This window comes from Neopsephotus bourkii, unplaced genomic scaffold (assembly GCF_033783945.1).
Source record: "Neopsephotus bourkii isolate Nb327-2 ecotype Australia unplaced genomic scaffold, CSIRO-AGI_Nbou_v1 NB_1433, whole genome shotgun sequence".
Taxonomy (NCBI): Eukaryota; Metazoa; Chordata; class Aves; order Psittaciformes; family Psittacidae; genus Neopsephotus; species Neopsephotus bourkii.
In genome coordinates, this window is record NW_026901910.1 from 4569574 (window position 1) to 4596417 (window position 26844).

Here is a 26844-nt window from a genome sequence, read left to right on the forward strand (position 1 = left end):
TCTTAAGTAATGATTTCTGAGCTTGTTTCATAAGATTCATAATCTCATGGGGTTTGGGTCTTTGAATACCTCAGAGGGCTCAGGAGAACGCTGTGATACTCAGACTGGACAGTGCTTTGTATCCAGGCATTTCAAGGCAACGGTAAGTACAAACCCAGCTGCGGAGAGAGGAAGGATGCAGGCTTGAGATGCATCCCTAGAAAGAGAGAGCGTAAATCTTCATTTCCACATTCGTTTCCTAGCATTGCACAGGAAAGATAGATAACAACAACTTCTTGATAGGTTGCTGTTTAAAAACACCAAGGAGACCACTGAAAACCAGCAACAACTTCCTGCTCATATACTATACAGTGACAGCATCTTTGCTTGTAAAGGGCCTAAAACATCATGTTTAGACTTCAACTCCTGAACGATGTAAATGCAAGGGTTAATGGATTTGATGTTAACTGCCCTTCAGGTGATGCCCATGAGGGCTGCTGCCCCCCCCACCTTTGTCAGCATCAGCTAGGAGCTGCTGTTTGTGCTGGTATGAGGTGCTGAAAGGGTCCTCAGTATGATCTGCATTAAAGCTTCAGAAGAACCCAGGTAGATACAGGTATTTGGCTGGAGATTGGGTATAAATGCTTGCAGAAACATTGATAATGCCTTGAAAAGCCTAGAAAAACAAGTGGAGAGGCTGCTGCTCTGCCAGACCCGGAACCGTGTGTCAGTGCTGGCATCTGCTGATCCCTGCCTTGAGACTGTTCTCTTTCACTTCCAAATGTCTGGTCCCTTTTTAGAGCATACTGTCGCAGGCTGCTGTTTTGCATTGATTAGTACTGGATCCACATACCTGTGCATCACCTGGCAATGAAAGCGGTGCCCAGACCGATGCACAGGCAGGTTTTAGCCCCATTTGCTGGCACATGCAGAGCTGTTTGTGCTGGCTGTGTCATCTGCAGGAGCACAGCTGATAGCCTATCTGGCATCAGCCTGCTGGGACAAAGCTTCCTCCTTCAGAGTAATAGTGCTGGAACACCTGAATCAGCAGAGTGAATTTACACTGATTCAGCATTTCGTGTTGGCACTGTATCTCCAGTCTGGAAGTGGGTATTCAAGGCCTGGATGTGAGCTTCTAGTTCCAGTAAATGTAATTTCTTTGACTTGCAAGAGTGCCAAGACTCTCTAGAGAAAGTAATGCACAAATTGGCTTTGGGGGTCCTATTTTGCCTTACTTAGGGGTTCTTTTTGCAGCTCTTGAGGGTTGGAAACTGAAGCTTGAAGCCCTATGGACACAGGGCTGCAATCTGACCCAGGATGTTGATGACAGGAAATGTACATTTTCCTGCTAACCACAAGAACCTCTGTGCAGAGACCAGCAGAAAAGGAATGCTTTAAAATGCATAAGGACCCAGCCTTATTTCCTTAAGGTTTATAGCTCTTTCTGACCACGCGTTCCAGCGCAAACTAGCGTGCTCCCTTTGGAATTGTTCCTGGCAGAGGAACGGTAACTGCTGAAGCATTTGTTCTGGGAAAACAGCGGCACAAATGTGGACAAGATGAAACCAGATGTGTTTCTGTACAAAGCCACTTCAGGGGGTGCATGCGGTGGGGAACTTGGGGAAGCCAAATCAGAGCACACAGGGCTGACCTCCAACTACCTATAATAAAGGAAATGAAAGGGCCTCTTGTCTTCAGCTGACACAGCCTGTGGGCTGCTTTGCAGCTCTCTTCAAGCAGGGCTGCTGCACCTTTGCACATCCAGCACGGTTTGCCCCGGGTGAGTGGCTCTAGCATCATCCAGAGCCCTGTCGCGCATCGCTTTGGTGACACAAGCTGAAGTAAGAGGGGGTTTCTGTGATGGAGGGGATTGTTATCAGCTACTCCAGTGCAGGACCTGCTTAGAGCTTCCTTTTGCAGTGTTTTGTCATGCATGTGTGGAATGGGTATCATATGATGGAGCCTTTTCTCTGTTATTTTAGGCTGCTTTGCTGTCCTTTAGGTTAGAGGTGGGTTTGTCTCGCTTAGTTTGGGGTTAATTGCAGCATATTCATGTTGGAGACAGCTTTGGGCCCCAACATCTGGAAAATCAATGTTCTTCCTGTGCAGGTACAGCATCTGTGATTGCCCTTTTCCCCTTTCCCATCACTCAGTGTTCTGGTTCCTCCATAAAATGATTTTTCAATCTCTGTATTGTACTCATAGCCATTTTCACTGCCTGTTTTCCTGTTTCTTATGCTCATACAATTGCACCTTTTCAGCAGCAGTTGCAGTTATCGCTGTCACAAGGTGGTTGTGTATTTGTTCTGGGTACTCCTAAGTGGAATCTTGGGTATCATGAGGTGCTATCCAGGTAAGTGACATTGCCATGCAGATACCTTATGGGGCAGTGCTCAAGAGGTGCTTTGGTCCCTTCCCAAGTGGAGTGCAGGGACAATGGGCACCCTGTCTGGCCTGGAAGTGGTGCTCCCTTGAGGGACCAGTGTAGTTCTTCACTGGGTGTCTGGGTGATGCTTTCTCTTTCATTGCTAACATTGCTTTGGGTGTCTCTTGATGAAAACGCAGTGATTCTTCCTGATGATGCTGTCTTCATCTGCAGTCTGTTTCCTAGAGACAAGTGTTTCAAATCAGAAGGTCGGCCTGCATGAAAAAGGAAGGAATTTCTTCAGGACATGTTTCTCCGTGGCAATATTGATGCACGGAGGTATGAAGTGACCCGCTTCCTGTCCCTGAAGGAGACTGTACAAGAGATGGAGACTCAGCCTTCCTAGCTCTGCTGCAAGACCCTGGGGTAACACAAGGTTCCCCAGCCTCCTAAGCAATCAGAAGCAGACAACAATGGGTAAAAAGCCGCCTGGGAAATGCTTGAAAATCTCCCTCTGCTCCAAACCATTTGTCAAATGGGCTGGGAGGAATCAGTGAGTGACTCAGTACAGCACAGGGCTGGCAGATGTGGCTCTGCACGGCCAGATGTGGCTGGGAGGATGCTGGTGTTTGCGGCTTGGTGCAGAGGAGAAGGGTAAGGACCAGAGCCAGGGCTTGCCCAGTGCCTCCAGGGAGAGCTGACATCCAGGCAGTGCTGTCTGCCCCTCTGCTCCTTGCAGCACAGACTGGCTGGCTCCTATCAGCTGCAGGGAAGGCAGGGAGCAGGGGAAGCCCTTCTGCCCAGCATGGGTACACGCTCCCATTGTCCCCACTAACAATGGGGGAGACAAGCGAGTGCTGGAGCTGATGACACAAACCCAAGTGCTGCGAGCAGCTGGCTGGATGCTAAAGGGAAGCTCTGTGCGTGCTGCAGGGACAGCCCCTGCCTGTCCAGCACTGCCAGGGTGAGGGCCAGGCCTCCCAACAGCAGAACCGACCTCTGTTCTGTGCCTGTATTTAACCTGCCTGTATTTAACTCACCTCTCTCCAGCCTGAGGAGGCTGGGAATCATCCCCGGGAACCTGTGTGGTGAGAGCTGACCACCCTGCTCCAATGGTTCCTCCATAAATAAGGAATGCCAATAAACAGTTTCCATTCCTTAAGGGCCATCAGGTAGGAGGAGAAAATTCAGGGAAGCTGTTTCCATTTTCTGTAGCTTGCATTATTCATGCCTCCTGAGACACAGAGGAGAAAGTTAGGCTGGTGATGGAGAGCAGCAGTGCTGTGCTCTATGCCGCTTTCTCCATCCAGCATCGCCCTAGCAGGGCCCTAAGAGCTTCTCCTTTCCCACACAGGTGAATTTCCCCAAGACAAAGGGATTTTCAGTTGCTCTGGTAATCAATCAGTTGCATGTCTGGGGCTTCTAATGCTGCACAACCTGGCATCAGTGGGGTATTCCCATCGATCGCCATCCCGATGCAGGACAGGGGGTGATGGTGTGTCACAGGGGAAGGTGCTCAGCAGGTTGAAGGAGGTGAGTTCCACCATCGATGTGGCATCTTTTCCCAGTTCCAGCTCTCTGTTCATGTCACCTCCCATATGAAGAGCCCATGGGATGTGGCACCCTTGCAAACAGGCTGAACACAGGCCCTCTGGCCACTCACACTGCAGGTAAGAGACCCAGACCTCCAGACTCTGAGCTAGGAACCAAGTTATCTGCCTGGCTTAGTTGGCAAGGATGCTTCTCCATCCCCCAGGAACACATCTCCCCCTGAGCTCAGCAGAGGTCAGGTTTGCAGGGAAACCTGCTTTCCTCTCCCACCAGGATGCATTACTGGTTGCAACAGGAGGCAGCGAGGAGTCTGAGCAGGCAGCCAAGCACCATTCCCACTCAGTCTGAGGAGCAGATGGAGCAAGCTGAGAGCTTTGTGCCTCAGTCAACCCCTCTTGCAGGCTGAGTTGGCTCCCACCAGGATTTCCAAGTCTCTTAGTGTAGCATCTCTGGGAGTGAAGGGCTAGAAGCAGAGATGGTCACCCATCCTCCAGACGGGTATCAGACTGCAAGGAATTGCTCTGCAATGGATAGGCAGCAGAGCTGCCCCACTGGGACCTTGCCTGATGGCTCCCAGACACTGACAGCAATGTCAGGTGAAGCAGGGGTTTACTATGGAGCATCCTACATTGCAGTGCATACTCACTGCTGGCAGCCTCCCAGCCAGGGTCTCCCTTCAAGGCAAGCCACCACGACAAGCAGAAGTGTGCAGCATCCCCACTGGGCCCTCTTGCATGACTGCATGTCAGCATGGAGCCAGGAGTTAGGTATCCAGACCCTGCAGGCAAACAGGGAAGCACAGAGGGAAGGGAGGGATGTTCCTGCTGCCAGGTGTATCAGTGCAGGGACTGGAGCTGATTCCTCTAAGAGCTGATCTCTGTGAGGTCTTCAAGTCTCTGGGGGTTCTCAGTACCCAGGATGCAGCCATAAGGCAGGCAGAGGGACCATGGAGGAGCCCTGCACACTGCAGGCAAGCTGCTCTGGCAGTGCTGTTCTGTTGTGCCAGCCATCTCCTTTGCTGGGCTAATGTGGCTGCTCCAAGCACAGCAGAGGCCCTGCTTGCCCCTGTTTTCCATGTGCTGCATGCAGGAAGGAGGGGAGCACAGTCTCCTCCACCCCTGCTCTGTGCGGTGGTGCCACAAAGCCCAAGGGCTTTGTATCTGGGCCATGCTACATATAGCATCCGTGGGGCCTCGCTGGGCTCCCAAGGGCCTTTCTGTCTCTCCAATCAAGGGCAAAGCTCTTCTGCAGCCTCAAAGATGGGGTGGGAAGGGCCTGGGTTTGGCTTCGGCTTCGTGCAGTGACAAGCATGAAGTCTTTGCCACCCTCCTGTCAGCTGGAGCTGCGGGGACATGCAGGGGCAGGCACTGCGCTGTGAAGCTGGTGAGCATATCCATCAGTCGAGCCTAGAGCTGCAATCTCTGCCAGATCAATAGCACTGATTCTCAGACGCCCTCCCTTACCTCCTGCATCCCGTAACTCCCCAGCTCTAATGGCTTGGGAGAGGATGCCAGGGGTTTCTCCTTGGCTAGGACCTAATGTCTCTCCTCCCTTGCAATTAACAGTGGGGGAGCAAATGATTGCTGGTAGGGACCGGCTGCTGCGTGGGCATCCTGCTGTCACGTTTTGAGCAGGACCCAACGTGATGCTGTGCCGTGATTCATGAGCAGGAGGGAGGGATGCTCCCTTTCCTCCCGTTTTTGGGGGTAGGCTGAGGGCAGGGGGGAGATGTTCCTCTTGGGAAGGATGCGCACCTCTCTCCTGGAAGGGCATCCCCTGCAGCAGCGTGTCCTTGGGACAAGGCCAGGTTTTAATTGCTGCAGCAGCACCAGGCACTCCAGTCACGGTCCTCACCCAGTGCCTCAGCTTCCAGCCTACCTCCTGCAGCTACTGGGGATGCTCCTGGGGCGACTCAGAGCAGTGATGCCCCTGACGCACTCCATCAGAGCAGAAGGACTCCCCACATGCCCTCCAGACAGGAGATAGGGGAACTTCAATTGATCTGAGCTCTTAAGAGAGCTGTGCCCTGCCTCTGCCTCTCTGTCCTGCCACATCACCTGTGCCTGCTGGTACCTGCACTGTCTGGCTCCCTCCTTGCCCCTGTCTGTCTGTCTCTGCCTGTCCCCTGCAAACGCTGCCTGCACCCTCCCCATTTCTCTGTCATGATTAGGTTTTCCCCTCCCCACCCACCCTTTCCTTTGCCTTGGAGCACAATCTGGAGGCCTCTGCATTAGGTGTGACTTAGGGACTGATTTCTCCCTGTGGTGTATGGATAACAGCCAGCCTGCAATCTGCAGTGAAGGGGTTACCCAGTGAGAGAACCTCTGCAAGGAGCCTCCTGCAAGCACCTAGGCAGGACATTCGCTGCCAGCACTGCCCAGAAACTGCACAATCATGCCTGCCTCCACAGCACCACCAGGCAGGGATCTGACGGGAGATGAAATCTCTTGCAGTGCAGTGCAGTGGGGCTTGGGCAGCTGCGTGCCTCCAAAAGCCAGCCCCTCAAGCCTGCATTCCCTGGTTGCCTATGCTTGCATAGCTGGGAGTGAGGGTGGGGATGTGGGGCTAGGTATAAAAGGGACATGTGTGTGTGCGTGGTTACATCACAGCTGTGTTTGGATGCAGCCCTCATGCTTGCATGGTTTTTGCACCCTAACAACGTGGCAACGCGCCTCTTGTTCTTGCCTGTTTGCGTTGCATCAATCTGCTTCCAGTCGTTGTTAGTGATGGCTTTCTATGCCAGTTTGCCGTGCCTTTAACCCCACCCTCACCGTCAGCTTTGTATACCCTGGGTTACCATCCTAGCTGTGGTACTGGTAGTGACCACAGCCTGGCTCCATTCAGTACCCAGATAGGGTCAGGCCTTTGCCCTCCTCGTGGCAGCACACTGGGAACCCTTCCTGAGCATCATGGCCTGTGTCCAACCCCATTTGGGGCAGCATAGCCAGGGCCAAGGTTCTGTAGAATTAGCAAACCCCCCCTGCACAGCCAGCTCAGCACTTGGGTGTCAGCGGGGATCAGGTTCTGCTGGAGCAGAATATGACTTCTCCTATCAACTTTCACCATGCCAGCCCTTTTCTGCAGAGCCAAGGGCTGCGGGCAGAGGTGAGGACAGGGCAGGCCCCCCTGCACGCCTCTGCTCCTTGCTGGGATGCTTTGGAGCACAGACTCCCAGGAAGAGCAGCTCCATGATGCTGCCATCCTCTTCTGTCATCTCCACTTGGCCCTAGAGCAGAGAAGAGCTCCTTTGCCAGGCTCTTTACTGGGTTCAAGGATGTTCTGCACAGAAGCTTAGCCCCTTCCCAACCATGCAGTGGCGGGAGCTTGTGGGGAGCAAGCCCTTGTTTGCATCCTCACCACCACCAGCCCTGGGCGTAAAGCTTAAGGCTTGTGGCCAGTGGTGTTTCCATCACCATAGCCTGTATGGTACATAGGTGGCTTGGTGTCTGCTGCTCATTGTGCACCTGAGCTATACCCATTTGGGGAGGGGGAATACGTTCCCCTTCCTCAGCAGAGCTCAAGCCACGCTCTTCCGTCCGCTTCCAAAGCTTCCCTTTCCCAGCAGAGCAACACCCGTGCTGCCGGGAAGGGCGAGGGCTGGCGGCTCTTCTGCAGAACCGCGCTGTTCCCATGGCGATGGGGATGTGTCACCCTTCCCGCTCTGCGCAAAGCGGAACGGGGAAGGGATGGATGGGGAAGGGGCCGGACAGGACCCCCCCTGTGCCCCAGTGAGGGACCGCCCGGGGGCTCCCTCCCTCCCCGCTCACCCCCGATGCCCTGGGCCGCTTCGCCCGCATCCCGGGGCGGGGCCGGTCCGCAGAGCCGAGCCCCCCCCCCCCCCCTCCTCCCCGCACCGCGCCGCAGGGCCGGGGGCTGAGCCTGCGTGACGCCGCCCGGCACTGATTTGCTGGGGCCGCCCGCCCGGCCCGGCCCAAACTGCGGGGAGCGCCGAGCCGCCCACAGCCCCGCCGGGCAGCACCGGACAGCGCCGGCGGCAGCACCGGACAGCGCCGGCAGGTAAGGCACGGCACGGAACGGCACGGCATGGCCCCACCGCACCGAGCGCACCCGCCGCTGTGATGCCCTCTATACAGGGCGGGGAAAGGGGAGGGTCGGGGCTCCAAAGCGGGAGCCGCTTGTCCCTGCCCGGGAGGGATGCGCTGCCCGCCGCGGGGACTGGGTACCGGGATGCTGCTGCAGGGCGGCGCTCCTCATTCTTCCTCCTTTTCCCTCCCTCCCTTCCCTGCAAAGGCTCGGGACTGCGGCATTCCTCCACGGGCACAGCACCGCTGCCTGCGGGGTGGGCAGCTCGCACCCAGCCCTCCTGCCCCAACAGGCCCGGCAGCGGTGTTGCCCGCATCTCTCTTCCTTGAGCATCCCCGTAAGGATGTACCCTTGTTCCCAGGTCTGCAGCCTGGTTTATCCCAGCCCATCATCCCGGCTCTCTTCTGCCCCGATGGCTTTGCCATCCCAGCTCCTTTGTCGTGGTGGTGGGTATGGGGGTACCACCATCATAGCGTGGCCCCACGTAGGTGGCAGAGACCACGTTAGAAAGCTGGGGTTGCTCTAATGCTACCATTCTTGGGAGATCTGTCCTTGTGCAAAGATCCTGGGACTGTGCAGGAGCAAGAGTTACCTGGCACCACTGTCGGGAGGAGAGGTACAAAGGATCCAAGGGGTCATGAATGGAGATCCTGGAATATCTGTTTTTGCACATAGATGGGAGGAAGCCCCCTTCTCTGGGAGCTTATTTGCACTGATTTTCTGGAGGAAAGCCTGGCTGTGACCTAGATAGTGTCCCAGGACGTTCAAAGAGGAGTGGGTCAGAGCTGAGAAATAACAAAGGAAAGGACAGGGGCCAGTTTCTCAGCACCCAGAGGAGACCCGAGTAGTCTCTTCCATCATGCCTTTGCCCCCATTTGCACCCTCTTGGTTGTCCAGACCAAGCAGAAGGGATTTTTTTCTTCCTGGCCAGGGTTTGGGGTTGCAGATACAGAGATCTTTCACAGCTCCACAGTGAGCAAACGGGTTTGGTATTTCCTCCTAGAACGTTATATGAAAGACCGAAAATATGCTCAGAAGAAGAATCCAACTGGCTGCAGTGCAGAGCTCTCCCCTGGATGCTTAGTCAGGCTCAGAGGGAGCAAGCTGGTGGCCTGGTGTCCCCTCTGCCAGCCTGGAGCCCCAAAGGGTGGTACTCACCTCCTCCTCTTGCCCTGGCTCCGCATCCCCAGCCTGGAGAACCGGCTGCAGGATGCGGTGTCCTTCAGCCCCGGTGTCTGCTTTGCTGCTCCCCCCCCCTCTGCCTCCATTCCGCATGCCTGCGGTTGGGTTCCCCATGCGGCTGCTTGGCTGGGCTGCAAACCTCTAATTGATTCCTTTCAGCCACATTGGACCCTCAGCAGCCCCGTGGCTTTGACAGCACATCCACAGGCCCCTCACCCTGAACAGACCCAGGCTGGGGACCCAGAGGGTGGGCTCTGCCACCCCAAAGCCCTTCCACGCCGTAGCTGGGCAGGCTCGGCTCAGCCCTTGGAGACTCGGTGCCATCCTTTGGCAGCCTTGGCTCCGTGTCCAGCTGCCGTGTCCCTCCTTCCCGCTGCTGTTGGCCCCTTTCCCTCGCTGCATCGCAGTGACTCATCCGTGCTGAGCTCACCCGCTGGAGCCGCAGGAGGGCTGGGGGCCTGGTGCCCGCCGGCACCGACGGAGAGTCCCTCACCTGGCAGCCCTATGGACATCATGGGCAGGCACTGATTCCTCCTGTATGGTCCCCATCCCCGGCACGGGGCAGCAGAAAGGGAAGGCAGCACATGTAGGTCCGTGCCATGCTTGTTTAATGTCTGGTGTGGGGATACAGACAGGGAAAGAGTGTGGCTGGTGTTGCCTTGGGATATGGGAAGGTGATGCTGGCCAGGCATATAACCCCTCATTTCCTAGCCGGCTGCAGGGCCGGCCAGTCCCTGCACAGTCAATCAGCCACCATGATGAGAAGCAAGCCATAGAGCATCATAGAGAGCCAGCCTGCCTAGCTGTGCTGTATGTGCCTGTATCTGTGTGCTGGGTTCAATGGCTAACCTCCTCTCCTTCTCTCTGCCCAGGCTCCCCTTCCAGTGACGGCCACTGCTGGGCACCTCAGCGGAGAGATGAACCCCACCGTCGGCATCGCTGTCATCCTGACAGGTAGACACACATCCCCTCCCTTCTCTGCAATGAGCTCAGCCCGGAGCAGCCAGCAGAGAGCCGGGGGCTATGTGGGCATCCCCAGTGCTTGTATCCCTTTTCCAACCCCTCCTTGCCTCCCTCTCCCAGTCCTCCAGGCTGCCCACTGCCAGATGATCAAGGACCTGAGTGCCTGCCTGCTGGGCCAGAGCCTGCGGGTGGACTGCCGCTATGAGAACAAAACCAGCAACCCCCTGACCTACGAGTTCAGCATCACCAAGGACAACAGGAAGCACGTCATCCACAGCACCATGGGCGTCTCGGAGAACATCTACCGCAGCCGAGCCAACGTCACCATGCACAAGAACCTGCTGTGCCTCTACCTGCAGAGCTTCACCACCAGCGATGAGGGCGTCTACATGTGTGAGCTGAGGGCCACCAACGACTACACTGGGAACCAGATAAAGAACATCACTGTTATCAAAGGTGAGAGGGGCAGCCTGGCTTCAATCCCTCTTTCCCACCTGCTCCTTGGCTTGGTAGGGCTAGCAAAGAGAACCAGAACCCCCTATGGTGTCCCCAAACCCTCCTTGAGCTGTTTCCCCAGCCCTTACAAGCCATCAGCCCCACTTGCTCTGCCTTGACTCCTTAACCCTGTCCTTCCTGGGCCCCACGTGTCTCAGGTGTCCTCCATAGGTGATGCTTCATAGTCCCAGCAGAGGGGACAAGACTACTGAAGAGGGATGTGGCTTTTCCACACTTAGGTTGTGCAGGAGCAGACCTCCATCTGCAGAGCCCTTCATCTGCTCTGGTGCCCATCCCCTTGTCACCCCAGTCAGCCAAACACAGGGTTATGCTTCCCCAGGTCTCTGCATGCCCAACAAAGCTTTGAAGGGCACAAGGTGGGAGGGGAAACAGGCAAGGGGCCACGATGAGACTTGGTGTGGTTCTGTGGCCAGGGCGAGAAGCTGAGTCCCAACACCCCTTATAACACCTGATGCCTGTCCCTGAGGGATTTCACCGTGGCTCTTCTCTCCCTCCCCATCCCCAGACAAACTGGAGAAGTGCGCCGGCTTCAGCCTCTTGATCCAGAACACTTCATGGCTCCTGCTCCTTCTCCTTTCCCTGCCTCTCCTGCAAGCCGTAGACTTCGTGTCCCTGTGAAAGGAAGAGCACACACTCACACTCACACTCACACACATGCACGCACACACCGAGCACCCCAGCAAACCCGCCTCCCCCGCCAGAACGCAGCCCTTGGAAGGAGAAGCTGAACCATTTGGAAGCAGTGAAACCTCTCTCTGTGTTATCTCTATATAGCCGTATCTAACGCTACCCGGTGCCAAGGCCCGCCGTCACACGCACACATGCCCTGCTCCGAAGCATGGTGGCTCTGCTAGGCAGCGTTGCTTCTCCCATCGCTCCTCCCCACTCAATAGGCTGCCTGGTTGGGAGGGAGCACTGGAGCCTCAGCCCCACACAGCCCGCTTCTCCCATCCCTTTGGCTGTTGGGGTTTGCCTGTTTTCAACTGGGGAGACACAGCAGGTAAGAGAGGGAGGTGATGCGAGAGCGTGCAGAGGGGTCCCTATTGGAGATGGGGCTGCATGTCCCCAGCCTGGCCAGGATGGGAGAAGAGAGGGGAGCAGGTTTAGGAGACACCATCAAATGACCCCGTCTCCTTAATGCCCTTTCAAGGCCTTGGGGAAGGGGGCTCACTGCAAATGTGCTTTGGCAACAAGTATTTCCTAGTCTGTCTTTCACAGCCGATGGAAGTGAGGCCTCCTCCAGGCATCAGCTGGTACCTATGGGCTGCCCAAGCCACAGACACCACTTGCTCTCCCCCTGAGACCAGCCCTTAGCTGTGACGAGAGAATTGCTGCCAGCACCAGTGGAGGCAAGCAGAGCCTCTCTGAGCTAGCCACAGCCCCGCATTGCCCCTACTCCTCTCCCTGTGGTCCCCAGAGCTGGATCCAGCCAGGCTGGTGGGGAGGGCACATCCCAATGCCTGGCCACAGCTAGGCTTAGCAGTCTTCCTCCAGCCCCACCATGCCGCTGGGAGGACCCCGTGTACCCTTTCCCTTCTCCTTCTTTCCTTTCATCATCCCCTGTGTCCATTTAAGAACAGATAAAGGTGTAAGGGCAGCCCAGCTGGCCATGGGGACAGAGAGCAGAGGGCTGGTCCTGCTGTACCCTCCCCCAGGAGAGGGCACAGGAGCAGGGGAAGATGCAGGCAGGAGCATCCTGGTCCATGGGGTGAACCCCAGCCCCACTGAGCTACCCGTGCAGCCTGAGCTGTGCCACCACGGCTGAGAGCAACCCACAGCAGCTGCTCCCCACGCCTTGTGAGCTGCCTCCCACCTACCCCAGTGCCCCTTCCCTGCCCGTCCCTGCCTGCTTGCTTGCTGTCTAGTGCTGCTGAGGCCGTGTATAGCTGAGGTCTGGCTGCGCCCAGCTCCCTGGGCTTGCTGGTGAGCGCTGGGGCAGGCGCAGAGCCCAGCCAGCAGAGCGCGGATGCATCTCGAGTCTCATTTTTGGGTGACCATTTGTAGTTGTTTTCCACAGCTTGTCGTAAAGCAAACTCTGTCAAAGGGGTGGGGGGAAAGAACCCTACGAAAAGCAACAACAACAACAAGAAAAAACACCTTATCCTGCAGGAGTGTTCCTCTGTCTGCACAATAAAACCCTAGGTTGTGTGTTGGAGCCGCGGCCACCCATGTGTGAGGTGATGGGGTGAAGGGCTGGGATCCAGCCTGTGCTTTCAGCATCCCATCTTGGGGGGGTGGGACACCCTGGGCAACCAGCATCCTGCAGGCCTCCAGCAGGAGGGGTAGAAGCAGGCAGGGATAAATCTTGCCTTCCCCGGGGTGATCCCCTCCTATGAAGCCAGAACACGAACCCTGCACCCAGTCCCTTTGCCCCATCCCATTATCCCACCCCTGTCCCTGCACCCCGTACTCCATTCTGGAACCCCAACCCTCCTGGCCCCATTGTGAGCCCAGGGCCAGGGCATTCCATCCTGCTGGCAATGAGACAAAGCAGGGTAGGTACAGCTGGGTACATCCCAGCCCATCCATCCCCTGGGGAGGGAACTGTCAGAGCTGGGAGTGTGTGTGGGAGCAGGGCTGGCTGTGGATGCATGTGCTAGAGCCCCTGGTGCTTCCTGCACACGCTGCCATGGGGATGCCAAGGGCCCCCGCATCTCCTAGAGCAGCCACACGGTGCCACCCTGGGACCAGGGGCTCTCCTCACCCTTACGTTTGGCAGTGGGGCTCGACACTACCCACTGAGCCCACTGGAGCATCCTCCCAGAGTGACGCCCAGACGCATCCCTCCCTGTTTAAGGGCTTGGAGCCAGGCAGGAGGGCCCCAAATGCCACCGTAATTACACCCCTGCTAATTACCCTCGGCAGGTGCTCATTGAGTCACGGCCACCGTGAGGCCACAGCGCCCTGGGCGGGTCAGGCGTCGGGGGAGCGGTGCTGGGTGGGTGCCCCGCTGTCCCCATGGAGCTATGAGGAACGGGTGCTCCTGTGCATCATGGCCGCATCACCCACCCCGTGCCTGCCTTTGATGCAGGCTTAGGGGACTCTCCTTGTGTTTTGCCCCAAGGGAGCGCCTCCTCCCCTCACCTGATGCTCTACTCCAGTCCTCAGTGGGAGCCACGGGCTTTCTGCCTTCTTGACCCCCACACCAAGCTCGCTGTCTTAATGCTCCATCCACCCTTTCCTGCCCAGACCTCCATCTCCCCCCCCCCATATCTCTCCCTTCCCCATACCTTCAGACACGCTTCTTCGTTCCCACAACAACTCCCCCTTACCTCTGTCTCCTTCCCCCCTCAGCATCCCCTTGCCGTGGGCCACCAGCCCTCTCGGGTTCACGTCCCCTTTAAGCCTCCCCGAAGCTGGAATGCGAGAGGAGCATTTCAGCGCCCTGTGAGGTCAGATAAAGGCTCTATATTTATCTACCCGGTAACCTGAGCTGTGAATTTCTGCCCTGGTGTTTTTATGCGGCCCCACAGCCCTCCGGCTCGGCCCCCTCTGTCCTCTCGGTGCAGGGTGGAGGAGCCGAGCCGTGGGGTGCCCCGGTCCCTTACTAAGGGCTCGGGGTGCTGCCGGCCCGCTCCGCATCGCTCACTCTCATCCTGCCCCAAGGGAGATGCCCCGAGGAGGCAGGACCGGGCCCCCTCGCTCAGCCCCATGACCAGCAGCCTGCCTCCAGCCGCGCCAGCCTCCTGCCCCTGAGCAGCCAGCAGCATCCCGCACCGCTGCCCCGCACACAGGTGAGTGGAGGGGATGCCACGGGGGCACCGGGGGCCCTGGCAGCAAGGACTCAGCCCTTCGGCTGGGTGAAGCCATGGGGGATTGGTTTGTGGTCTCTGCGTCCCTATAGAGCCCAAGCACCAAACCTGGCAGCTCTCTGCCAGAATCATCTCCCCAGCACCATCCTTGTGCCCCAGCATGGGCAGAGCCTGCCCGGGTCCATTCCTTCCTTCCCCCCCACAGACCTCAGAGCAATAACACATGCCCTGGGTCTTTAGGGCAAGGTTCCCTGTGAGGTTGGGGTTCTATAGCCTTGGGGGGGGGTGAGCAGCAGGCTCCGCAGGCAGCTGGGTATGGGTCAGCATCACGGAGCGGGTCCAGGGTGATGACTCCTGCTCAGTGCTGTGCTATGAACCCTGGTGTTCTCAGGCTGGCCCAAGCTGCACGCATGACCTTGGGCAGGTCCTGTTGGGCACTGGTTTTCTAGCACCCCCCCAGTGACATGGGCTCAATGCAGGGAGCAAACACCGCAGCACATCCCCCCCTCCAGGGCTGCTTGGGGCCAGCCTTCCTAGAGGGAAATGCGGATTCCCAGAGGGATCTGGGAGCTCTGGTGTCACCTCCAGGCTGGGACATTGCGTCTCAAGGGACAGGGGATACAGCTCCAAGCCCTGCGTAAGCGAGGAGCAGCTGTGCCGTAACACCTTGGATGGAGCCAGTGCTGTGTAAGCTGAGCCTGCCCTGGGGCTCCGAGGGGAGCAGCTACCGCAGGGCCACGGGCACAAGGAACGGCTGGAGAGGGAGCCTCTGCCCGCCGGCTTCAGGCTGAACGACTCCCATAGGAACCCCATAGGAGCTGGCCACGTGAAGGCAGACCGGACATTCCAGTGCATCAGCTTCCCCTGACACCCCACGAGGATGATGAGGGTGCAGGAGCCCTGACTCAGCCATGCCAGCCCCAGGGCTTCGCCAAGGCAGCAGGAAAGCTCAGCACTATTATGGGCAGGGAGGGGCCAGGCAGGCCAGGAAGTGATGGGAGGAACCTGGGTGTTCTCACACCCCGTGAGCTCCTCCGGGTCCTGCCATGCTCCGCTGCCCCACGGCGCCGGGCTCTGCTCCGATGTGACCCGGGGACTCCGCAGCGCAGGCGGCCCTAGCAGATGCGGCGCTCCTCCGTGGTAAGAGCCCTCTTCCCGCAATGCCAATGGGGTAGCTGCTGTGGCTGGGGCAGGTTCCCCTTCCCGGGCCCCGCATCTCTCCATCAGCTCCCGTACATCCCCAGGGCACACGCTCCCCTATGGAGACGTGTCCTGCTGATGATGCCCTCCCGCTCCCAAGCCGGTGGCTGTCCTGAGAGCAAGGAAGAGATGCTGCTGGTGCCAGCACTGGCGTGGCACAGTGGGACAATGGCATGGGGTTGTCAGGGCACTGATTGTCGGTTCTGGTTAGGGGATAGGGAACAGAGAGAGCCCCCGTGTCCCATTATGGCACACAGGCAAGCGTGTGCTCCCTGGAAGCCGAGGGGCCCTGACTCCAGCATCAATAGGGGATGCCAGTCCCTTGCCTGGGCTCCCCATTGTCCATATCAAATCCCAGCTGGCAGAACCACTCCTGAGTCCTCCCAGTGGTGTTGAGAGTGGCCGCAGCCTGGCCTGGAAGAGCTGGGTGCTTGGTGGAGTCCTTGCCTGCGAGCCGATTATTCAGCCCTCCATTCCCAAACAGGTCTGTTGGCTCCACCTCTCCGCTGTGGGACGGTTGTTCCCTGGGCAATAACACCAGTAGCCGGGATGCAGCTGGGCTGCTCTCCAGGAGGTGGCTGGATGCTGTTTCTGACACCACCTCCTCAAAGCAAAGCAGTCCTGGGGGCATGTCCACACCAGGGTGAGATGGGCAGGGGTGGCTGTGGGAGCTGGTACCCACCACCCCAGGGTCTGTGGCTCCCATAGAGGGGTGCTGCTGGCTCCTCTGGGCAAGGGGTCCCACTACGGGTGGCATGATGCAGGAGGTGGGTACCCCGAGGGTCAGGCAGGGAGTGATGCTGCGGTGGTTCCTCTTGCTAGGGATCCAGTGCTTATCCCCAAGCCTGGATGCGCCCTGCGTGCTGCCAGCGCTGTGCGAGGGCTGGGCCAGGCACCGTCTCCATCACCTCCTGGCTTGGAGCCCGGCCAGAGCCCGCCCTTGCTGGGCTGGGAAAAGCCTTTGAATCAGGGTCATCTCCTGGGTGACTGGAGACTCTGGGAGCCACATGAGCCACTGTCCTGCCAGGGAAGGGACGCCGTGCTCCTAGGGAGCTGAGCACCAGCAACACAGGGACAGAAGAGCTCCGCTTGGGTCCTGCAACCCTGGACAGGTAGGGGACCAGCCATGGGTGCTGAGAGCAAACTTCCCTGCAGATCCAGACAGTGCTTGCAGGCACCAGGCTCTGCCCTGTCCCAGCTCTGGGTGCTTCTGTCCCTCTATACTCCTGCCCCATGTGGGTGCCATGGGGCAGAAGCCACCTGTGGGGACCAAGTGCTGGGTGTCAGCCACCCCTATGGGCTGGCTCTGCCTGGCTGTGGGGGGCACAGCAGCCGCCTCGCAGGAGGACCTGCATCAGCTTGAGTTACTGCTGGGAGGGTAGCAGGGCACTGCTTGCCTGGCAATGAGGGGGTCCCAGGCTGTACCCACAGTCCCCCAAAGCACCGTGTGGGGAGCAGGGATGGACGGCAAGGACTCCTGTGCTGACTTCCTCGTCTTGCCTCCGTTTCCCCATCAGCCGAATGGGGAGTGTTTTAGTGAGCTGGAGACGCCAGCCCCCTGCCAAGCCCTGGTGCTCACTCTGAATAACCAGGGGAGGTGCTGGATGGGCTGAATCAGTCCATCCCATCTGCCTGTCTCAGCGTCATGAATGTGACCAGGCACCTGGCACCCATGTGGAGGAGGCACTGGGGACCCCTCTGCAGCCCCATGAATGGAACAACCACAGGATGGATGGATTCAAGGGCTGGGGTGACCACTGTGATCCCTTTGGTGACTGTGGGTACCAGGATGCTGGGTGCTTCTGGCTGTGCCCCGGGGCTCAGTGTGGCACAAGGTACCCGAAGGCACAGCTTGGTCTTGGTGTACCAGGCTCTCCAGAAGCCACAGCCCCCCCTGCACCCTTCATCCCGTGGGATCCCGCTGTTGCCTGTCCCAGGATCCCCAGCTGTTGAGTGAGTGCTGGGTGCCCATGGGAGCTGACCCCTGGCCTCTTCTCTTGCAGTCGATGACTCCAGGAGAGCCTGCAGAACCCCAGCCTCCATCATGTCCCAGCTCTCCTCCACCCTGAAGCGGTACGTTGACTCATCCCGCTATGCTGAGACCACCTACAGCAAGGTGCCCAGCGGCTACAGCTCCTACACCTCCTACGGATCCACCTTGTCCCCATCCTATGCGAGCAGTGACAAAATCGGCTTCAAAAGCAGCTACCTGCCCTCCCCTCGCTACCACCACACAGGGCTGTCCCCAACCAGCGCCTATGACAGCAGCCGCCTGCCCCTGTATCCCGACTCCAGCATCCGCCTGAGCTCCACGTACATCCGCAGCCAGCCCCGGCCGCCCGGCGGTGGGCTCAACGGGGGTGCCTGTTACGCCTTCGCAGGGCCCCCCAGCAGCCCCCCAGGGTACCTGCCCCCCTCAGCATCCCTCAACCGTCGCAAATCCATCAGCCACGCAGACCTGGCGCGGGAGTTCTCCGGGCTGCGTGCCTCGGACAGCGCCTATGCAAGCACCGGAGCTCAGGGGCAGCAGGAGCTCGGTGCCCTGCAAGGTCTCTACCGGGCTGCTGCGCACTCCGACTACGTCCGCAGCTACGTGGAGAGCTACGGGAGGAAGAGCGGCCCCAGCAGCTTCCCCAGCCCCTCACCGGCCCTGCCACCCGCAGGCACCCGCGGCACGGCGCAGTCCTGGGATAGGAGCGATGATGATGATGGGTGCTGCGACACGGCCGCACGGAGCACCGCGGTAAGTTGCTCATGGTGGGATGCGCTGGGGTATGGTAACCGGGCCTGCTTGCGCTGGGATGGGGAGCCTGGGACGCATTGCGTGTCCTCAGCTGGTGCATCGCTGCGTGCCTCTGTTCCTACTGCTCACCCTCTGAGCAGCCCTTGCTGGCACTGTGTCCTCGAAGGGGCTGTGCTCACAGGGCTCCCCATGGGTGCCTTGCAGCTAAGGGTGCCCATGTTAGATATAAGGATGTGAGGGTGCTGAGGCGCTGGCACAGGGTGCCCAGAGAAGCTGTGGCTGCCCCATCTCAAGGCCAGATGGGATGCTGACACACAGAGCTGACTGTGCCCGCACCCCTTGCGTCTGCTCCATCCCACCCACGTGGGTTTCCTGCTGCTTCACCCCAACTAGAGAGGGTGACATGATCGGGCTGGGCACTCACCTTGCTGTGACACCCAGCTGGGGAGGCTGGTTTGGCTGGTGCTTTGGCACGATGACTTGGTACCCAGCTGCTGGTCAGGTTTTCCACTGGTACCCAGTGATGCCTGATCACTGGAATGGTCTATTGCTGCCATCCCGGTGCTCCTAGCATAGACCATTGGAAGCACCAGTTTCTCCATGGCAGCGGCTGCTCTGCTCAGCATCACACGTGGTGGCAGGCGCTCGGTGCCCCAGGTATCAATCGGTGCTGCACCATCCCCAGGGCCTCAGCCCAGGCCAGGAGCTGGCATCACACGCGCAGCCCGGTAATTTTCCACTTGGAAGGTTTCCTTCCAAGCTCCTGTCAGGCTCTGCACACGCTGCCTCCCGCTCTCTTTCCAGTCAGCCTCCATTCACCCATGGTGGAGGGACCAGGCTGCCCTGGCGCAGGGTCTGACCTGTGGCTCCCATGTCTGGTGTGGGACCCCCTGTGCCCATCCTGCCTGGTCCCTGGTCTCCATCCCCGGTGCGCAGGAGCAGGTTGGAGGGCTGGCTGAATGATGCTGTTGAAAGGAATTCCTGCCTCCTACAACAGGCACTGGTGGGGGGGACCGAGGGGGGACCCAGAAGCTGCTGCCCCCATGGCACTCACTGCTTGGGCTGGGGTCCCCACCACTGCGTGCCCCATGGGGCAGCTACTCCCAAAACACCTTGTTGTACGCGGACATGGCTGGAGGCTTTCCAGCCCAGGGCTGGTGGTGGTGCAGCTGGCACAGGGTGCTAGGGCAGGCGGGGAGGATGGATCAGTGACATTGGCTTAGGTTTCCTTGGTGCTTTGATGGGCTATTTTCCATTCCTGTGGGGTTTTTCCCTCCCTTTCCCAAGCCAGGAAGCAAATGTACCCATCGTAAAACGACTGCGGTCGTGCCAGGCGCCGGAAACGAGCGCCATCGGTTCTGCCCCATTACCCAGCCCTATGGGCAGTGCCAGCAGCACCCGCCAGAGCCAGGGCACGGTGGGGCTGGCTCAGTGCCTCTTCCCATCCCTTCTTCCCCATGCGCCTCCTGTCTCTGCAGCGCATGAACCATGATGCAGAGCAGGAGGCGAGGATGCCCGCATTCCTCCCTACCTATGGCTCCGTGCCTCAGTTTACCATCCCGCAGGGCAAAGGGAGGTGTGTGCAGCTGCAGCAAGGGCAGGAGGTGGTGGAGGGGGGGGCAGGACCGGGGCTGTGCCGCCCCATTAAGCACCGTGGGTGAACATAGGGTCAGAAGGCCAGAGCCACCCGCAAAAGCCCCAGCAGCTCTCCGCAGCCCCATCCTGAGCAGCTGACGGCTCTGGCCTGAGGCCAGTGCTGGTCCAGTGCCTTTGCGGTGCCAACCGGGCCTGTGGCAACCTCTGCCCGTGGCAGAAGGTCACCGCTGCTGAGGGCAGGGAGCAGTGCACAGAGCATGGGGCAGGCTGTGCATCGAGGCAAATCCTGTCCCCAAGATACCCACCGGGATGCAGGGCACGGTGGTGGGACCCTGGCTGGTACAAGCAGCGGGCACACTGGGGAGCTGTGCCATGGTCCTGGGGCCCAGGATGGGACATGTGAGAGCCACGCAGCCTTCGTGATGCTGACGGGGTGCGCAGCCCCGTGCGGACGTCGTGTCCCTGTGTGTGTACGGTGTACACACGGCGGGGTGTGTATATATATACACATGCGCGCACACGCAAGCAGGGATTACGACAAGCATCCTGTTGTGATGCAAAAAGCCCTGGCCCTGCAGATGAATAACGCTGCAAGATGCCTCCTCGGATATTTTTGCTGATGCCAAAAATAGGCTATATCATCCCCCCCCCTCGCCCCATCAGCCCCACCACTGGCTGTGCCGAGCTTGCGCCACGGACAAGGGGAGGCTGCATCTGCAGCAATTGGGATTCAGAGAGCAGGCACTGGCTCTGGCTGGGGTGCACTGGGAGGAAAGCAGGCTCTGCTCGGTGCCTCCAGCTTGGGCAGTGATGCTGAAGGCTCTGGATGTGCTCGGAGCAGCCGGGATGCTCTCCCTGTCTCGGCTGCCCATGGAAATTTCCCTGAGCAGGCAGGAAGGACACCTGGGCACGCAGAGCAGTGCTGCTCACCCTGCTGTGGTCAGAGGGGAGACGCAGGACTGGGACACGGGATAGCTGGGCTTCCTGCCAGCCTCCTCGTCTGCCCTTGCTGCAGGAGGAGAGACTGAGCGCTGCCCGCTCCGTGCCTCAGTTTACCCAGTGCTCAGAGGGCAGGCACCAGGATCACACAGGATCTGGGGGGAGTTTTCCCCCAGCAGACGAAGCAAGGCACTGAAATACCCTCTGAGCTCAGGGTCAACGCATCCCCCATAGAGGGGGGCACGCACTGTCTCCTGTTGCTCACTTCCCCCATAACAGGAGCCCAGCACTGCAAGGAAGGCACATGCCTGGGAGCCCCTGTCAGACATCCCCGCTCTGGGCGCACCCCATGCACCCCCAGTTGTCCCAGTTTGACCGAGCTCTGGTGAGTGACTCCGGGCTGGGACAGACCCACTCTGCCCAGTGCCAGACCAGGAGCCGGTCCCATCGGTCCGCCCCAGGAGCTGGGAGCACGGGGGAGCTCCGGCTGCCCCCTGGCCCTATTGCCCTTAGGATGCTGGCGCGGTGCACACGGTTGTGCGTGGGGAGCAGCGCTGCTGCGGATGGAGGGGGTCCAGGGATGCAGCGGGGCGCTGGCATCCTCCGCAGAGCCCCCCCCCACGGGCCCCGCCGCCCCTCGCGGGCCCCCTTGGCTGCGGGGCTGGGCTCGGCTGTACCACGCGGTGCGGCGGGGGCCGGCCGTCAGCGAGCCGAGGCCGCCTCTCCTCCCATTGATGTCAGAGCCGCTCAGGTGCCGTCAGCCCCGCAGCCGGCACCGGCTCCGCTGCTGGAGCTCGGCTGGAGCCGGGTGCTTTGACCCCGTACCCAGGGCTTGAGCCGCAGCGCAGGGAAGAGGTTGCCCCTCTCCAGCATCCCCCTGTAGCCACCGCTGGTCCCCTCCGTGCCGTGCCCGAGGGGGCCATCATGAGGGACTCGTACACGGTGACGCTGCCCGAGGAGCCCCCCACGCTCCCCGACCTTCACAAGGACCTGCGGCCCCGCACCTCCATGCCAGGGTCCCTGCTGGTCTCTACCTTCGTCGGGCTCGTCCTCAACAAGACCAAGGTATGAGCTCTGCCTGCAGACCCTGCCCTCTGGCTTGGGGGGGGGGCCAGGAGGGAGTGCGGGGATGGGGTGGCCCCTGCCCTCACTGGGGAGCATGGGGTACCCCACAGCATCCCCCTTGCTGGAGGATGGGGTGCTGGGGCTGGGGGCCCATCCTGGCCAGCCCTGGGGCTAGGGTGCCGCGGTGTCCTGCAGGAGGGACACGGAGCAGGTGAAGGCACGTGTCAGGACACCGGGGTCACCCTCCCAGCCCTGCCCTTGTGGTGACCTTGGCCAGGTTCCCGTGCCCCAGCTTGCCCAGTGCAAGGAAGGGGCTGCTGGCCACGCTGGCCCCTTGGCAGTGCCCCTGTGCTGAGCCTGGCGGTCCCAGGGCAGCAGTGCCGGGGGGCAGATTCCCCCCTGCTGCAGGGATGGCAGAGGCGAGGGGCAGACCTGGGCACTTATATAAGTCTGCCTGCTCCGGCTCTCCTGCTGCCCCAACGGGCCCTTGGCATGCGGACCCGGATGGGAAGAGCACAACCCAGGTCGTGTCCCTTGTCCCCATGCCCTGCCCCTTGTCCCCATCCTGCAGTGCAGCCTCAGGGAGTCCCCAGCCGCCGCTGCATGAGCCAGCTCTCCTTTGCCGCCTCCGAGCAGCGCCGTGTCCTAGATAAAGCCCTGGATGGGCGAGGGGGATTAGCTGGAGTTGAGTCACCCACGGGAGGGAGAACCAGGAGGGGGGAGGATAAGACCTGGCTGCACACAGGGTATGGGGGCACCCGGGCCTTTGGTGCTTCAGCCTCCAGCCTGGCCAGGCAGCGAGTGGGTGCTGTGTCTATGGGGAGGTTTGCATCCATACTGGGTCGCTCTGGTCCCTGTGGGCACAGGGAGGGAGATGCCGGACCAAAGCAACCGGATGAGCAGAGTCCTGTTTGGGGTGGCTGGGGCAGCTCCCATGAGATGCAGTTACCCCCCCCCCCCCCCAGGACTGTGACCTTGCCTCCCATAGGCATGAGGATGTGAGCAGCGAGGGGCAGCCCCTTCAAGGGATGCAGGCTGTTAGGGCACAGACCCACTTCTGCTGCCTGCAGAGCCAGGCCTGCTCCTTGTACCACGGTGTGTCAACTGACCCACTGCAGCCTGCCCCATGGCCTGTGGGTCCTTGCACAGGGATAAGTGATGGGTCCGGTCCATGTGCACCCCACACAGGGCACGGCCGAGTGGCCGCTGGCGCTGCGGTGGGTGATGCCTGCGCCGTCGCTAAGGAGCACGTGTAAGTGGATCTGGGTTATTTTGGGCTGCTGTCAGGGCTGGGTGCTCAGCACCTCCCACACACACACCAGATGCTGCTATTTCAGAGCTGCTGGGCCCCCTCCCCTCCTCTCCTCCCGCTCCTCACGCTGGGGTGGGCAGCTGGGGGGGGGGGGGGTGCCTGAGGATCCTTAAAACCTGGTCATCTGAGGGAGCAGGATGAGCAGCCTGGCCCTACAAGCCCCATTGTCCCAGCACCCTGCTCTGGGCACAGCTCCGGGGATGTTCATCCCACCACTGGAGCCCTGCTCCATCCCACTCACCCCATAGCCCTCCATGCAACACAGGCAACCCTGGGGCTCCCAAAGCCCCTCTGCGCTCATGGTCTCTCCAGCAAAGAGTGGCCATGCCTCCTGTCCCCATCACCCCACTGCCTGTGGCTGTCTCTGCTTGGCATGATCCTGCCTGGCTCAGGGAATACCGGTGGCCCTGGGAGTGACCCATAGCCCAGCGAGTGGTTGGGAGGGCACTGCAGGACATGCAGCCCCATGCCTGCCCTCACTGCTGCAGGGCTGGGCTTGCACTTCCCCAGATGGACTTTATCCTGTGCCACAGTCTGGGTGTGCTTGTGCAAGGGGGGGGTACCCAGCGTGGGCAAGGCAGGCAGCAGTGGGGCACGGGGCACCTCCTGCAGCCTTCCACACCCCACGGCTTCCCAGGGCACAGGGCTGGCAATGGGAGGAGGAAGGGGTGTTTGATCTGGCCTGCAGCCCAGGGCATGGGGCAGCGGTGGCACCAGGCAGGGAGAACTTTGAACGCTGCACGTTGTCCAGGGAGCCGAGCAGCAGCAGTGGGGCAGGCGGGATGGGGCAGGCCAGCCATGGCTTCCCTCTGGGTCCTTGGCTACGGTCCTGTGTGCATCCGGAGCGCAAAGCAACAGCGGGGCTGCCTATGATGCCCATAGGGAGATAGGGGCTCTGCTTGCACTTGAAGGGCTGCTGCACGGCCCCATGGCCTCACTGTGCTGCCCACAGCGTGAACACCCTGTCCTGGACACTGTCTCAGCCCTGTTCCTTCTCTCTGCAGAGCTCCAAGGTGGTGCAGGGGCTCACTGGCCTGCGAAACCTCGGCAACACGGTGAGTGCCAACCCAGGCACCCGGCTGGGGGTCCCAGCTCACACCATGCCTTCTGCTGGCACATCTATGGGGCAGAGGGAAGCCCCATCCCTTTGCCTCACCCCCCTCCATCACCAGCATTCACACCCCAATCCCAATGGAGCTCGCTGAGGAAGAGCGGAAGCTTCATCCCTATCCCCTGCCCACCCGCCCTGCGTGTCCCCCTTCCACCGCCTGCCTCCCTCTGCCTCTCGTTGCCATGGTTTTCTCTTTGCCTCCCCCAGTGCTTCATGAACTCCATCCTGCAGTGCCTGAGCAACACCAAGGAGCTGCGGGATTACTGCCTGCAGAACCAGTACCTGCGGGACCTCAACAACAACAGCCGCATGCGCACCGCGCTCATGTCAGGTAACCACCCCGCACCAGCCCCTGCCTATGCTCCCCGGGGACACCCCACATCCCCCAGCCTCGGCGCTGTGCCGTGGGTCCCATCATTGGGACCTGCACTGGAAACCTGCCTCTGTGCACACAGAGTTTGCAAAGCTGCTTCAGCTGCTCTGGACCTCGTCCCCCAACGAGAGCGTGAGCCCCTCTGAGTTCAAGATCCAGATCCAGAGATACGCACCCCGCTTTGTCGGCTACAAGTAAGGGGTGTTGGTGCAGCGGGGGTCCTAAGGGGGGGGTGCTGTGCTCCTGCTGCTGCTCACTGGCCATGCACTGTGTCTTGCAGCCAGCAGGATGCACAGGAGTTCCTGCGGTTCCTCCTGGACGGGCTGCACAGCGAGGTGAACCGTGTGCTGGTGCGGCCACGGGCAAGCACGGACACCCTGGACCACCTCCCGTAAGTGCGGGATGGGGCGGAGGATGCAGGCTCTGCCCAGGGAGGGGGATTATGTGGGTCCGCTCTGGGGTCGTCACCGGGGCCCCTCAGCCGCACTTCGTACCACTGTGTGTGCCCATCTCCTGCAGTGACGATGAGAAGAGCCGGCAGATGTGGAGGAGGTACCAGGAGAGGGAGGACAGCCGCATCAGCGGTGAGCGGGGCTGTGGGGAGAGGAGGGCAGGGCTGGGAGCAGGGCTGGGGTCTCACCTGCCTTTGTCCCACCTTTGTCCCACCAGACCTCTTCGTTGGGCAGCTGAAGAGTTCACTGACCTGCAGTGAGTGCGGATACTGCTCCACAGCCTTCGATCCCTTCTGGGACCTGTCCCTGCCCATCCCCAAGGTAAGGGGTGCTCTCCATCCCTAACCCCCAGCACCCTGCCCTGTACACCCTGTCCTTAATCCACACTATGCTCCCGCAGAAAAGCTATGGGGAGGTGACCCTCATGGACTGCCTACGGCTCTTCACCAAAGAGGATGTGCTGGATGGGGATGAGAAACCGGTATGGGGCGGGAGGCATGGGGCTTGCCTTGATGCAGGCTGGGCCCCTTTCCCTCCGTGCCTGTGTTGCCAGCACTGTGGGGCTGCCCTCTGCTCTCACCCTCCTCCTCATGCTGTTTGTCTCCCACAGACATGTTGTCGCTGCAAAGCCAGGACAAGGTGCACAAAGAAATTCAGCATCCAGAAGTTCCCCAAGATCCTGGTGCTCCGTATCCTTCCGGCAGAGGGATGGGGCCAGGGGTGCTGGGTGGGGGGGACAGGCAGTTCCTCGCAGGCTCCCCTTTATCCTTTGTCCTCCTTGACCTGATGCTCAGACCTGAAGCGCTTCTCAGAGGCTAGAATACGAACCAGCAAGCTCACAACCTTCATCAACTTCCAGCTCAAGGACCTGGACCTCCGGGAGTTCGCCTCGCAGAGCTGCAGTGAGTGCAGTGCTGGGGGGCAGAGCCATGGGGACTGCTCCCTCCTGGCCCCAGCTCCGTGCTGGCATACTGGGGGACAGCAGGGCAGCAGGCTGCATGGCTGAGCATCCCTTTGCTCCCCACAGACCACGCCGTTTACAACCTCTACGCCGTCTCCAACCACTCGGGCACCACCATGGGGGGACACTACACTGCCTACTGCAAGAGCCCCATCTCCAGCGAGTGGCACAGTTTCAATGACTCCCGGTGAGGCTGAGCGTGGGGTGCAGGGTCAGGGCAAGCAGAGCATCATCCTGGTGCCTTGTCCCCATTGCTCACAGCGCATCTCCCCATGTCCGCAGTGTTACCCCGATGTCATCCAGCCACGTCCGCAGCAGCGATGCCTACCTGCTCTTCTACGAACTGGCCAGCCCGTCCTCCCGCATGTAGCCAGCCCTGCCTGCCTGGGGATCCCCTGCGACACCCCTCACTACCGGCCCCACAAGTGCAGGAGGAGGTGAAGAGGAAGGACCCCGAGGTGGCTGCAGCGGGAGGCTGGAGGCAGCCAAGGAGCAGACCCCGAGCAAGGAACACCCCAGCTCCAAGCATCAGGGCAAGCATCAGCAGGGCAGGGCCCCGGCAGCTCAGACACCTCCTGCTCGCTGGTGTTTTACCTTGGGGTACGCTTTGGTTTCTTTCTTCTTCTCTTTTTGGTTGGTGTGTAATAAAAGCACTGAGCAAGGGACACCGCGGGCATGGGGCTGCCGGCCCCATTGACTCAGCCAGGACCTCTGCTCCCCTGCGGGAGCATCCTCAGCTG

The 26844-nt window shown here is 60.1% G+C and overlaps 2 protein-coding genes across 5 annotated transcripts; both read left to right on the forward strand.

Annotated features, from left to right (window-relative positions):
• The first annotated feature begins 7786 nt into the window (after positions 1 to 7786).
• Positions 7787 to 11348, forward strand: THY1 (Thy-1 cell surface antigen). The gene is made up of 4 exons (XM_061368521.1): positions 7787 to 7912; positions 9994 to 10075; positions 10205 to 10540; positions 11106 to 11348. Exons 2-4 carry the CDS (start codon positions 10039 to 10041, stop codon positions 11216 to 11218), a joined length of 486 nt encoding a protein of 161 aa, XP_061224505.1. The 5' UTR covers positions 7787 to 7912; positions 9994 to 10038; the 3' UTR covers positions 11219 to 11348.
• Positions 11349 to 14045: 2697 nt separating this feature from the next.
• USP2 (ubiquitin specific peptidase 2) lies at positions 14046 to 26611 on the forward strand. 4 transcript variants are annotated; one of them, XM_061368522.1, is made up of 13 exons: positions 14046 to 14334; positions 17556 to 18295; positions 24212 to 24262; positions 24526 to 24649; positions 24774 to 24885; positions 24972 to 25082; positions 25211 to 25275; positions 25361 to 25464; positions 25544 to 25624; positions 25754 to 25832; positions 25938 to 26045; positions 26171 to 26291; positions 26387 to 26611. In XM_061368522.1, exons 2-13 carry the CDS (start codon positions 17597 to 17599, stop codon positions 26472 to 26474), a joined length of 1743 nt encoding a protein of 580 aa, XP_061224506.1. In that variant the 5' UTR covers positions 14046 to 14334; positions 17556 to 17596; the 3' UTR covers positions 26475 to 26611. The 4 variants fall into 4 exon arrangements, with proteins under 4 accessions (XP_061224506.1, XP_061224507.1, XP_061224509.1 ...); XM_061368523.1 differs by lacking the exon at positions 14046 to 14334 and adding an exon at positions 15346 to 15492; XM_061368525.1 differs by lacking the exon at positions 14046 to 14334 and adding an exon at positions 16532 to 16664.
• The last annotated feature ends 233 nt before the right edge of the window (positions 26612 to 26844 follow it).